This window comes from Tachypleus tridentatus, chromosome 13 (assembly GCF_004210375.1).
Source record: "Tachypleus tridentatus isolate NWPU-2018 chromosome 13, ASM421037v1, whole genome shotgun sequence".
Taxonomy (NCBI): Eukaryota; Metazoa; Arthropoda; class Merostomata; order Xiphosura; family Limulidae; genus Tachypleus; species Tachypleus tridentatus.
The window spans coordinates 197,227,446-197,242,365 of NC_134837.1; the positions used below are offsets into that span (position 1 = coordinate 197,227,446).

Sequence of the window (14,920 nt, forward strand, 5' to 3'; positions counted from 1 at the left end):
TTATAATGAAAAAGATATCTTGAATGTTATATGTCTTCGTGAACTATTTTTACAACGTTTCGACCAATCTGCATGATGTTTAAAATGAGCCCGCGAAGCCCTTACTTTACTTCAAGACTACACAGTCTGGTTTATTCCTTATTTTGTGTATGTGTTCAACCTACTCTTTAACTTCGATATTTTTTGCAAGAGTCAGACCCTAAAAGTTATCTTTATAATCCTTCAAGCTTACAACTGTAAGTTAATAAATGTGCTGTTAGGGTTAGTATATTAAAAGTATTTGATTCGGTATTTATTTTAATTTATCGAAACGGTTGTTCTGATATACAATTTGCCGTTACATGATATTCAATATCAATAAGACGTTTGTGACTACATATAAATAACATAAATATTGTAAGCTAATGTATTGGCTAGAATTATTTCAAATTTTGCTATAATAGTCCTAAATAGGTACTGTGTATTTATTATTCTGCAGTAGGCTGTAAGCCACCGACAGTAGATGTTGGGGGAATATGGGAACCGGCTATTACTCGTGCAGATGGGATCACTTTAGCCGGCAAAAGTCTGCAGTTGAGGTGTCCAGAAGGTTTCGAAGTAGATGGAGGAACACAGATCATCAAGTGCCTAGACAGTGGAGAGTGGACAAAACCAGTTCCCATTTGCAAAAGTATAATTATTCTAATTCTTAAATAACTAAAACATAAACATTTTAACCTAGAAATAAACCTTATATGAATTTTTGTTGTTGTTGATTAAGGCTTGAGGCGAGTATGAAGGAATTTGGCACAATAAAAATAAATGAATGTAAACTGTAATCTGATTTTCTGGTTGAAAGATTCCTGTAAGCATATTATAAATTTATTTAATTTTATTCTTGTAATAGTTTCCCTTGTTTGGCAGATGATTTTAAATTATTTAGTAAAGAATGCTGAGTCCAGTCCACTTAATGATAACATAGGCACTTTATTAGCTTCAAGTTTAAGAAGTTTCAGTCTCCATGGTGTTACATAACTAACGCTTAACTATTAGGTGCTCACTATACGATATTAAACCCTCCCTCTGGTCAAATAAAAATAAAAACATCTAAATTTAAAACATTGTCACTGAGTACTCCTTTCTTTTGTTTTTAAACACATAGCTCGAAAATGGTCTATGTTGTGCTCTTCCATAGAAATCAAACCATAAATTTCCACTATTATAAGCCCTTACACTTACTACAGAAATGTGAATGATACTTACTGCTTCGTTATGGAAAGTGTTAATGGTGTGTTTAATAAACAATATTTATTTCTTTAGAAACTGAAGAAGACATATTTACGTGGGCCCATTTGTCAGCAACCCAGATTATGAGTAAGTGGAAATGTATCCCTTTTATAACGTTAAAAATAACACAAAATCAAGAAGGACTTTTTTACATTCACGTTGAATAGAAAACAAAAAGTTTCTCTGAAGACTTGAAGTTAGTTTTTTTAATTACAATAATATTTTATTAATTTTTTATTGTGAAATTAATCCTAGACTTTTTAAAACTTAAAAAAATTCAAGTTAGAATAGTTCATATACATAACACACATATTATGTTACTACTTACATATTTTGTTGTCTTACTTCTCGACTCTGTTTTCGTGACATATATCAAGTACGTTTACTTTATAACGGGAGGACTGGCAGAATGAATTACCAACTGACTGAGCTTAAACAAAGAAATAAATAGATTGAACATGATGTTTAATATAATAAAAACAGTCTTTATTTACTACCAAAACACAAGGTGTATGCTTGCTTTCTGAAAGCTGTATGGTGAATTTCCACTCAGTGTATGAATTTATGCACTGGTTTTCTTCCCATTAATCAACCTATTTAAGATAAAGAACAAGAATGCTCACATTATCAATATCTCTTCCAGAATGTTTAGATTTAAAGTTTTTTTAGTTAATGAGAAATGTCGGATTTACCCATAATGATTAGTGTTAACCACGTGATTGGTCGTTCTCCTCAAACATAAGAAAGACATAAGTGCCAAATACTATCTAACTTATCATTTTGGAACACTGGTTGTTCATTCATACCTTTGTACAACATGCAACGTTAATTATATTTCCTATGCGAACACCTCAGGCTCAAAACAAACGATATATATATATTTTTTAAATATCACACTGCCAAAGTGCCAAAGACTGGAGATTAAAACAGTTTTAGAAGTGTCGTAAACTAAACGAAATATACTTGAGAGTTTAAACACTTTTTGCCAGAGCTGTTGAACAAATTCTAAACCTTTTATTGGTTAGGTGCGCGTAAAATAGTTTTTTTGTATCTTTTTGTATCCGACGATGACTTCTGATACGTAAGTTTGAGAAAATAAGTGAACATCTTGAATCGTGCTAAATGCAGACTCCATTACAGAAAATAACGTAATAACGCGACAGTCTCAACACAGATAAAACATCGTTAACTTAGTATTATTATAATTTGTGTCTACATCCAACAATACGTTGCAAATATATAAATAAAGTGTAGTGAATTGTTTTTACTTAACAGTTTGATGTTGTACTTGTGATGTAGTTTGAAAAACATCAAACATCTAATCAAGGTATTTTTATATTATTTTACAGAGTTTTGAATAGGTCGTCACTCTGTATTTTCTGTGGATGTTATAACGTCTTAACTTAAAAATCGTTTTCTAATATTTGTGTTCAGAGGACACGTGGTATCTGTTAATAAAGGGTACTGTTCTCTCGTTAGCAGGTTTATTGGGTATACATTATTTCAAAGAACACGTGGTATCTGTTAATAAAGGGTACTGTTCTCTCGTTAGCTGGTTTATTGGGTATACATTGTTTCAAAGAACACGTGGTATCTGTTAATAAAGGGTACTACTGTTCTCTCGTTAGCAGGTTTATTGGGTATACATTGTTTCAAAGAACACGTGGTATCTGTTAATAAAGGGTACTGTTCTCTCGCTAGCAAGTTTATTGGGTATACATTATTTCAAAGAACACGTGGTATCTGTTAATAAAGGGTACTACTGTTCTCTTGTTAGCAGGTTTATTAGGTATACATTGTACATCACAGTATGGAAATAATAATAAGTTTCTTCTGCAGTTGCAGCGATTGCCGTTGGAGCTGGAACAGCTGTTTTTATTCTACTTACCGTAATGGTTGTTTTTGTGTTTCGACGGCGGTAAGTGTCGTTCTAAAAACATTAATGTGATTTATTGTCAAGTATCTGTATTACTTGGTATATTTTGATTAACCACAATGGTGGGGGGCAACCACACGTAGAAATAACGAAACTTCTTAAGTAAAACCCCACAGTGTAAGATTTTAACGAAAACAGTAAAGCTGTTTTTTTGTTTGTTGTTAAATGCAAAGCAACTACACAACGGGCTGTCTCTGCTATGCCCATCACGGGTATCGAAACTCAATGTTTAGTTATCTCAGTTTTCTGACCTATCACTGAGCCATAAGTAATGAAAGGCAGCAAAAGTGTACACTATTCAACGAGAACTTTGACTTTTAGCATTGTTTTAATAAGTAACATACAAACTAGCGTTTTAATTTAATTGTGCATTAAGATTTTCATTACTTTAGGAATCTAACAAGTCAAGTGTTTTTGTTTATCAGGATAGTAAAAGAAAATATGACTATATATTATATTATTTTACTGTTATTTTTAATTTGCAGCCGACTAAACAAATCGACAAAAAGAGAAACTCCCACCCTCTCAAGCGATCGCCACCCACCCCTGACAACTTTCGGTTCCTCCCCAGAAGAACACTATTATAATACCGCCCTTTATGAGGAGCTCCCGGACTCGCCAGTAGAATCTTGTCTTGTTGAGTTCAGCTCGGAAGAGGTGCCTCCTACCAGCCCAGCGAGACCCAAACTTCCACTCCCCCGCATTCCAAATGACGACAACGAACCGGTGTATTCGCAGCCGTTTGAGGATGAAAATGTTTCAAAACTCATCAAACGAATTTCAAGTAATTCAAACAAAAGTTCTAAATTGGGTGAAGTATATTGTGAACCAGTAGATTCGTACAAGACCAACTATCAGTTCTCACCCAAAACATTAGGTGAAGAGAAGAGACCAACACGGAATAATGAAAATAAATGCAAAGAAAAACATACAAACATGTACGAGAAAGTCGAAACTAAATTAAAGGTTGATAAAGATCTCTGTAGAATTGGTTGCAAAAAGTCAAATCCCGAACATTTTATGACGTTAGACAAAATGCGTGTTGATCCTGATTCCTCCTCCACTGTACAAACAGTAGATGGAATAGACAATACAGAAATAACGGTGGACATGATATACAATGATTTATATTCGTCAGAATCGGACACTGACTCCACTTGTCCTGTATAGGTTTATGGAAGTGTTTAGTCATACTCGAACTAATTTTGTGCCACATACCGTTGAAAGAAATTGTCTCTTCACGTTATTACTTTCAAAAGTACAATAATTTATTTCTAGTCAACATCAATGACAAACGGACTATTTATCAGTTTCAAAATGTTCTCTTCACGACCGAACAGTATAATTCTGTCTTCACAATAAATTGATTAAGATAGCTATATGACACTATATTGAGAAAACAGCCTTAGGATTATTGTTATAATATCCTTTGTAAGAGTCGTCAACATAGGGTAAAGAGTGTAATTTGTGTGACTATTTGTTTATGGAAGACGATACCAACGTGAAGTTTAGGACGCAGAAAATCCACAATTTCAGATCTCAGATGCCACCTAGTGGGTGTATGTAGGTTCGTTTTTATACGGAAACGATCGGATTGTGGAAATAATCTCACACAAATATTAACTTTGGCGTTTGGACTGCTCGATCAGTTGGAATGGTGCTTTGCATGACAGCGGACTTTCATGTTTCAATAAAAATCTCGTTAGGGTAAGTAAAGTTGAATAGTGACACAATACATATAAACACATAATAAATATTGGCTATGGATATTTGTTTTTGAACGTAAACCTACTGAAAAACGAACTCGGGTCTTCACGACAACAGGCCACATGTGTTAGCATTATCACTCAGGTTCTGGTTATCACTCGAGTTTGACTCTTTTTCGGCCTAATGCAACATTTATTTGTATGTTAAGAATTACAGTTTTTCAATAAAAATTGGAATTAAATTTGCCATATGCCAATATCTTTAATAGGATGTTACGAGGATAAAACGATAATATTGTAAACTATGTTTGACAATATTCTGTAATCTGTTTCGTAGCCTTTCTTTTGGAAATTATTGTACTCAATGGAAGAACGTTATTTGTTGGTGATGGGCAAGTTGTTGTTGTTTGTAATTAAGCGCAAAGCTACACAAAGGGCTATCTGTGCTCTGCCATCACGGGTATCGAAACCCGGTGTTTAGTGTTGCAAGTTCACAGACATGCCGCTGTGCCACTAGGGGGCGTAATGGTTGAGAGGAATTCTAATAGTGGTCTCATGTGTGAAAGATCGGTTTTAACAATGACTTGTAGCTAAAACATACCCGCAAGCTTGTATTTTTATTTGCTTAATTTTAGAATAATAAAATATATTTTCTAGAACTGAATGCATTGGCGCTATTTCACAAACCGCAAACGTAAGTAAGCTATCTATAAACATTATATTGTAAGTCACCTGAGAAAGAAAAAGGACACGTGTTTGAATATTATTTTTTTTACAATTAGTAGTTTTATAATATAATAGATTGTAATCCGGTAAATTACAAAATATCTGCAGCACGATATCCTTATGGAGTACACTCGTGCATAGCATTGGTTTAATCAAGCCTGAAATACTGCGGTTCACATTACAATTCAGTAGGATTATTTTTGGAAGAAAAAGAAAAATGTAGGTGTTGGTCCGGTTAAATATAAGAAAAAAAAAATAATAAAATGCACAAAGTAGTTTGTGAAAATGAAACAAAAATATCATATGGAAACTAGAAAGTATTTCTTTAAATTATCACCTTCAAGATATGTACTTGTTACTGGAATGTCCGAGAGGAAGAGTTAAACAGATCACAAGTTACAGAAACTTTCCTCAAATCTGGACAATATTTTCTTTTTATCCTTTATAACATCATGTAAAAATTGATGGATATAGTAAATTTAAATAATTTCTTGTTATAAAATAAAAACTGCTCAAAAAATTAGAGGAAAAAGTACGTTTTCTTATATAATTTATTTCAATGTTCCAAATGTGATAATATTTTAATATTTTTTAGGTAATTTGCCTCATTTTAGTTCCATATGTATCCATTTTTTAATGTGTGATGAACGGTAAGACATAGAGAAATAAAATTCTTAAAAATGATCAGTATCACCAAAACTGATATCCCATATGAAACAATACTTTAAACAGTTTACATGCGTTTATTGAAGAAGTGTTTGAAACATTCAATATCTAGTGTGACCTCCAAGGGCTGTGACACACTCCTGACACCAATTTGGCACACTTTGAATCAGTCTATCGATGTTATCTTGGGGTATGGCAGCCCACTTGTCTACCAGGGCAAAAGGCTTCACAATGGGTTCCAGAATTTTGTTTCTATATCGTTGTGCGTTAAGAGCACCCCTGTTGAGTATAATTAAGTCCGTGCGGCCGCCCAAGGATATGCCTGCCCAGACCATTACGAAACCTCCTCCATAAGCGTCGAATTGCACAATGTTACAGGCGGAAAATCGCTCTCCTCAGCGTCTCCACACTCTCGCACGTCCATCATCACGAGACACAGTGAACCTGCTCTCGTCTGTCCACAGCACGGTGGTCCATTGACAAAGTTCTCAGTCCAGGTGCTGACGAGCAAACTCCAATCTGGCTGCACGGTGTCGCGCTATCAGAATAACTTTCTTGCATGCCGTCTGGCCCTAAGGCGTCCTTCGTGCAGATGATTGCGAACTGTTTGGGTCGACACACAGGTTCCAATGGAATGCTAAAGGTCATTTTGCAGTGACCGAGCCGTAGCTAACCTGTCCCGCAGAGCTGTAGTCACGATGTAGCGGTCCTCCCTGGCTGTTGTGCAGCGATGACGGCCTTGACCTGGTATTCTGCCATAAGAGTTAGTCTCCTGGTAGCGTCGCCAAAGTTAGTTGGTGACACACCGACGCACTGTGCCACCTTTGGGTCTGGCCATCATCCAGTATCTGGACCGCCCTGGCCACCTCATTCTCTGTCAAGTGGCGCCTAACTGCTTGATTACACAAGATGAAGGTGCACACTGACAAAACGAGCCGCAAAAGATCCATGTTGGAGTTTGTTTCGAGAATTAATGGGGAATGCATAGTTTCACGTAACAGCCTTGTATAGGGTACCTTGAATTATATTCTTCTTTAGTGAGGCGAGTTTCGTTTGAGTTGCTTCAAACTTCACTCGCAAGCTTAAAAATACACTTGTAGACGAACGGGTATGTTTTTGATACATAAATGTAGTTATGACAAAAAGATACTGAAATATGTATTTGTTCCTTTATTTTTTTAGCAGTATAAATTTATTGGTAATATAAATAGTCTGACAAAAACTCAAACATCCATGAAACTTCCGGAACCCATTTCAGTGAACCTTATTTAGTTTGGTTTGTTGTATTTTACTATTTATTTATTTATTACCAATTTAAATGAGAGCTTTCTTTGAACTTAATTTCTTTGCATGTTATCTTCACCTGATATACTGTATTGTAGATAATGTGGTTTTGAAAGTGTCTTCGCGCACGTGTCATAGTTTTTTATTTTTTATGCCTTTAACAAAAAATTAAATGAGTTACGAACAATAAAATTAAATTACCTAACAGTTTGTATTGTCTTTGTTTTTCTTCTTCTTGTAAAAGATGAACAGAAGAAATAAACTCATTTTCATATATTGTTCATGCTTTAGTGTTTGTTAGTTCATGTCAAAAAGTTCGAGTCGTAATATGAATTATTGTTAAAAGGGTTATAATTAGTAAACATGACGATACAGCGTATGTTATTTCATTTTGAATTGAATACTTTTTTATTAAAGTTTACTAAGATATGCATATAAGTCAGTATGTTTTCATTTCTAAAAGACCCTGCATGGCCAGGTGGTTATGCACACGACTCGTAATCCAAGAGTCACGGGTTCGAATCCCCGTCACACCAAACATGCTCACCCTTTCAGCTGTGGGGGCGTTATAAAGTTACAGTCAATCCCACTATTCATTAGTAAAAGAGTAGCCCAAGTGTTGGCAGTTGATAGTGATGACTAGCTGCCTTTCCTCTAGTCTTACACTGCTAAATTAGAGACGGCTAGCGCAGATAGCCCTCGAGTAGCTTTGCGCAAAATTCAAAACAAACCAAACCAAAATATCACAACTCTGTTTCTTAACGGACCATCCTTCTGAATTTGGATATATAGTTGTACACAATGCAAAGATGTAGAGAGCAGCTGGGGTGACAACCATTTGGCAAAATATTTCTTCTTTACATTTATACAGTTTTGTTTTTTACCCTTCTCGTAAAGTACCAGAGTAGCTAGTATACCCTGAATATAACATAACAGTGAATACAATGGTGAAAGTCATGTGATTTGCTTCTGTTGATAACGTTCCATTATCGTTCCGTTTTTTGATAAACAATTTTCGTCGATGTGGTGAATGCTGGGGAAGTAAAATGTGCAGGCACGTTCGTTTGTTGTAAAACACAAAACTATATAATGACGAATATCAAAACCCGGTTTTAATATTGTGAGACGTTAATCTACCCCTGAGCCACTGGGGAAAGAAAATGTATAAGAAATTAGGAAAATGTAATAAATTTTTGGAAGAAACAAGATTTCGGACAACGAAAAGTTATCTCAGTCGATAATTAGTATGTTTATTAAACACGTAAACCAAAAGTATTGATAATGTTACTTTATTATTGTGTGAACACCTTTTACAAGTTGGCAAAGTGTCATAACAGCTATACTTGTCATAAGACACTGGTGTTAGGTTTTTTTACATTTTCAACATTCTTTATCTTAATGGTTTTCGACATGGGTTATATGGCCCCTCAGGGGCCACGCCATGTTTCTAAGGGGCCACATGTGAATGATGGAAAATTAGGGGGACACAGTAAATTCTGTGTGGGCCACCAAAACTTCACTGCCCGAATGAAATATTTCATATTTAAAATTGAATCAAAGGTTTCCGTATCCCCCAAAGATCAGATGCGACTAATACTCGAGTAACAATCAAAAGGTTTGTCTGGTGTCTGTGAATGTTTTCCACTGTTTCTCAATGGCACCAAAAATATCGTTGTGTGGCGCGCAACTCCATCAACTAAGCGTTCATGGACAAATTCTACCACATCAACTCTACAATTGATTCTTACTCCACATAATGTTAGAAAATAAATTGTAACTCACTTTGGACACTCTCTTTCAGACTCGAATTATTTTTATCAGCAGTTATTTTTTTTACAACAAATGAATGTGAAAATAGCTCTTTCTTACATCGCAGAGTAATACATCTCAACAACAATCGGCCAAATAACATAAAAGAAACGAGAACAGTCATCCTCAAGACACTCTTCAGTACATGACAGGAAAATATTTAATGGAAACATTAACTCTGTGTACATTGTACACAGTTGTAGCCAGTGGGCTTGAAAGGGATACGGAAATTTGATCGAGCGCAAAAAAATCATGAAATGAAAATAAAAAGTTTTAAAAATTGTTCTAGTTACCAGTGGACTCAGCAGATAGAAGGTATGGCTTTCCTATAATAAAAACACACTGTTCTAGTTACTGTTTTGTTTTCTTTTTTCATCGTTATAATTAGACTTAAACGTGAAAGATGTTATTGGTGAGTTCATCATTTCAACAAGGTTAAGATGTTTACGTGCTTTAGAGCCTGTTTGTTGCGTCACGTTTTTGTTTCCTCTCTTAACCTTAGAAAGGTTTAATAAGTGTTACTGTACAGTGAAAGCCGTACAGTGCTGACATCTCTAATTTTATGTCAAAAGGGAGAGAATATTTGAGTCGTGCAGAAGATGAGTAGGTCAGTATGATCTGAAAGTCAGGGGTGATTTTTGTGTAAGGAAGTGTAATTCATCCTTAGGTAAGTACTATTTTAATTTTTTTTTCATTCAAAATATCGCGCGTTGTGCAAAAAATAAACAAGACCCTTAATCTCCGTGATGGCTTTTTGTCATACAAACCGCTAATTTTGATTTTTTTTTCCCCCAGAAGATATTTACTCTGGATTCATAAAGTTTTTTGGAACTAACACTATTGTTAAACACACATCTGTTATATTATGTGAGGAAAACCTAATATATTTCAAAATAAAATATTTTATTGAAATTTAAAAAAAAATACGCGAGGGAAACGTGTGAAGAACAAAAACTATACATGGGCTCATAATGTTTTAGTTACATCACACATATTTTCCCATGATGTTGCAAACACACGAAGCATTACCTTGTCATTATCCTTTTCTTGGGTGGAGAAAAGGCACAATTTTTTCTTCCTACAGCTCTTGTGGATGTTCAGTTTCATATGTGACATTATCTGGTGAAATGTCTTGAATGTTCCTTGTTAAGAAACGACCCAAAGTTGAGGTATTTATGCCAGCACGCAACCCACAGGGGTCCACGAATGTTTTAGCGAATTCCTTCTGTGTCATTGATTTCATGGCTTTTTTTGACAAAATTGTTAACATATATTACATATGAATTCAAAATTCTCCATGTCATGTTTTGCAAACAGCTCATCAACTTACTTTAATAATGTCTTTTTCGGTTCTAACCACTTACGCAGTTCTCAGTTTACAAGCAAAATAATTAGAAGCTTAAAGTACTAAATACAATCAATACATGGTAAAAAAAATACCTTATTTATTTCAAAAATTTCTCGTGGTATCACAACACAACAGATGAAAAACTTTCTTCTGAATACTCCCAACAATGGTTACTGAAGTGGACATTGCCACCACTGTGATGACGCAAACATAATTTGTTCCTTGTAAAATTAACTGGATAGAAAATATAGACTGTAAAGGAAAAAGCAATGTTATCACATATCTTTCTCATTATAAGAGTGCGCCTTATATTCGGGCGGAGAGGGAGTTTCCAATAAACATGCCAATTTTTAACCATGGTGCTTACATTCGAGAGCGGCTTATATTCACTACAATACAGTAAATAGGGGCCTGGCATGGCCTAGCGCGTAAGGCGTGCGACTCGTAATCCGAGGGTCGCGTGTTCGCGCCCGCGTCGCGCCAAACATGCTCGCCCTCCCAGCCGTGGGGGCGTTATAATGTGACGGTCAATCCCACTATTCATTGGTAAAAGAATAGCTCAAGAGTTTGCGGTGGGTGGTGATGACTAGCTGCCTTCCCTCTAGTCTTACGCTGCTAAATTAGGGACGGCTCGGTGCAGTGGGCTAACAACCTACTCACTTAAATACTTGTTGAAGAATCCGCAAGCGATTGCGGCCCTATGTTCCTAGATGGAATCTAATGGTGATAACTAACTAACAGTAAATAGGAATTCTGGTATATAAACTTACGGAATTCTGCTACATGAGCTTATCTCTGTAGTCACAAAATTGTACTGATATATATTTCTTAATTATATCTATAAATTTATCATCATCATAATCATTATTTACGTGATTTGTTTTTTTTAGGTATCAGATTACCCATGAATAGTGCGACGAAGAAGAAATGTCAGCAATATTTCTTTACCCACGGTTTTATTCCTTCACCATAGGACAGTGGGATGCCAGTGTGTTTAATATGTAAAACTACACTTTCATATGAAAGCATGCGGCCATGTAAGTTATGGAAACACTTGGAGACAGCACACAAGGACAAGAAAGACAAACCATTAGATTACTTCGAAACATTACGCGATAATTTTCAAACGAGGACAACGGTAAAACGAATGTTTAGTGAAAGAGCAGCTACAGTAGACAAAGGTTTACTTGCATTCTGCGAGAATTCCAAATTAATAGCAAAAGCTGGCAAGCCACGCAATATAGGTGAAGCTTTGGTTTTCCTAGCAGTTTCTGTTGTAATGGCCCGGCATGGCTAAACGTGTTAAGGCGTGCGACTCGTAATCTGAGGGTCGCGGGTTCGCATCCCCGTCGCGTCAAACATGCTCGCCCTTTCAGCCGTGGGGGCGTTATAATGTTACGGTCAATCCCACTATTCGTTGGTAAAAGAGTAGCCCAAGAGTTGGCGGTGGGTGATGATGACTAGCTGCCTTCCCTCTAGTCTTACACTGCTAAATTAGGGACGGCTAGCACAGATAGCCCTCGAGTAGCTTTGCGCGAAATTCAAAACAAACAAACAAACAAACAATTCTGTTGTAATTTCAAATGTCGTGAGTCAAAGTAAAGATTAAATTACTCAGGTAATCCCTTTGGGCAACTCATCAGTACTGATAAATGGGAGATGATGTTAAAAAAACAACTAGTCGCACAATTACAGGTAAAAGGTTTGCTCTGTAAATTGATGAATCCTGTTTATAAGATAATGAAGCCCTACTGATGACATATGTTTTTGGATGATAATCAGATCAGAGAGGAAATTATTTTTTGCTCAAAAACTTGCAACAGACACCAAAAGTGAAACAATTTTTTGAAGAACTGAAGAGTTATTTCAAATAAAACAATGTCCATCTTGAAAATATAACGACTTGTGTAACTGGTGGTGCTGGTTCGATGGTAGGTGGATACAAGGAATTTATTGGTCATTTAAAAAGTACTGTCTGTATCTGAAGTTTCTTGCATACACTGCGTAGTTCATCAACAACATTTGGTTTCAAAGAATTTGGGAGGACCTTTGCACGACTCTCTTACCATTCTAATAAAGGTTGTCAATTTTATCAAATCTCATGCATTTCAAGATCGTCTTTTCCGACAATTTTGTGAGGAAAATGAAGAAGATTCTGAATGCCTAATAATGCATACAGAAGTTTGTTGGTTGTAACTGGTGGAACGTTTGATAATGACAATTGGTTTTGAAAACCTGTCTAATGTAACGTTCAACAGCGCGTGAGAAACTCCAAAATTACTTAAATAACTGTGTGAGACATAAAGTTTTAGATGAATAAAGACGACCATGATTAAACTCGTTTAGGTCCTTCATTAATGATTGATAGCTATCATGTTGTGTTCATTTGTTCACAAAATTTCGTAACCGCCTCCTTCGCCTTTTCTTTCCTGTGATTCACTCAAAACTGAAACAAAAGCTGCACTACATAAAACACTGAGACACAAAATGTGTTATTGTACAAGAAACATGTATGTTAATGTGAACGTGTTTCCAACCAAACATTTTGTTGGTTTCCAACTTCAGTACGTTTACAGTCAACATGTTGACGCAGTGTGAATCTACTTAACTTTATTTTAAGAATAAGATAACTATTTAAGACGCCCTCACCTATGTTTGCCTAAGGCTGAAACTATTCGTGTAGCATATTTATTGGGAGTATTATTGGAGTAATAGAATATATATATTTAGCATGAAACGCCTCTCAGTACCCTCACAACATAACTTATTTTTACATTTCATAATAATGTTACTTTACCATTTTTTTACCGGTTGTTTGGCGCAGACAACCTAGTTGCTTTGTGGTGACGACTAGCTGCCTTCCCTCTAGTCTTACACTGCTAAATTAGAGAAGGCTAGCGCAGATAGCCCTCGTGTAGCTTTGCGCGAAATTCAAAAACAAACAAACAAAGAAGTATGTGTTATTTTTTAATTTTCATTTACCCCTGGTGGGTAGAGCTCAGACAGTCTGGTGTTTTGCTTTGAGCTATAATGAGTAAAACAACAAATAAACAACCTAGATGTTAACTACTAACTTGTTTTTATCTTGTAAAGAAAATCACAAAACATTTCTTCTTATAACCTTGTCCTGAGTATTATCAGTGGCTTAAGTCTGAGTATGTGATCATCTTTGTTAGGTAATTAATTTGATTGGTTGTTATTACGGTATAAATGTCAAACATCTCAAAGGTGGAACAATATGTTTTTCTGTTGTTTTGTTTTCTAAACGAAATTTATTAAAGTTTGTTTTGAATTTCACGCCAGGCTACACAACATATTAAGATTATAAGATATTCCACTGTGCTTAGTGCTGGAACATACAAATCAGGAATGAACATTGCATCATCTGCTCCTCAGATTAGTAGCTTCAGGTAGTGGCTTATTGGAATCTTTGAAGGAAGTTGTCTACGTTTTTCTTGGTATCCTTTTTAATGTTAGGGAGAGGAATCTGTTTGGTGTCTATCCATATCTAACCATAGCAGATCCATGATTCACCTGAGACTGGAACGTCCGATTTGATAGGAAAACATTAAATAGTCAAATATTCCCGGATGACTTTATTCATGGTAAGAACTTTGTCTGTATGGTGTACGTGCATTCGTCCACCAACTGTACCATTCCTCTTTCCGGCCGTGTGGCTAGGCATTTTTTAGTCCAGAAAAACTCCCACCTATACTCTGATCACCATCTCCATTGTTGAGAGCCTGTTAGTTGGGTGAGTCAGTTCATTGTTGTAAATTTTGAGCTTGTGTTTCAACAAAGTAAAGATCTCGCACATAAGTGACTGTATATTTTCTTTGTGAGTTAGATCTATCAATGAACATAACCCATAAAATTGTTTTTTTACGACTGAAGAAACAAATCGCTTTTGTTATTGTTAAGCCTACTGGATTTTGCACTATTTTCACTCAATAAACAAATAGAATCTAACAATATAGTATAAACTGTTTGTAACACCGATGTCAAGAATAGGATTATTTTGGTAAAAGTAGGATAGAATCTAGAATAAACTTTAAGATGGTGATACATACTTGAAGTTGGAATTATGTAATAATGGAAAAAAGAATTAAACGGGAATCAAGAGGAAAGAAAAATGAAATTGAAAGAAAAAGAATAAGACACAAAGTAAAAAAAACCTCA

The 14,920-nt window shown here is 35.5% G+C and overlaps 1 protein-coding gene across 13 annotated transcripts in view; it reads left to right on the top strand.

Moving 5' to 3' along the window:
- LOC143239446 (protein lev-9-like) overlaps positions 1-7,865 on the top strand; it is a 37,608-nt gene extending 29,743 nt beyond the window's left edge. For 10 of the 13 annotated variants that reach the window (XM_076480514.1, XM_076480508.1, XM_076480510.1 and 7 more), the window contains 4 exons: positions 479-670; positions 1,300-1,353; positions 3,106-3,184; positions 3,688-7,865. In XM_076480514.1, coding sequence (XP_076336629.1) covers positions 479-670; positions 1,300-1,353; positions 3,106-3,184; positions 3,688-4,372 — 1,010 coding nt within the window. In that variant the 3' untranslated portion in view covers positions 4,373-7,865. The remainder of the gene's footprint in view (positions 1-478; positions 671-1,299; positions 1,354-3,105; positions 3,185-3,687) is intronic. The other 3 variants (XR_013021180.1, XR_013021181.1, XR_013021182.1) reach the window with 1 other exon arrangement.
- The last annotated feature ends 7,055 nt before the right edge of the window (positions 7,866-14,920 follow it).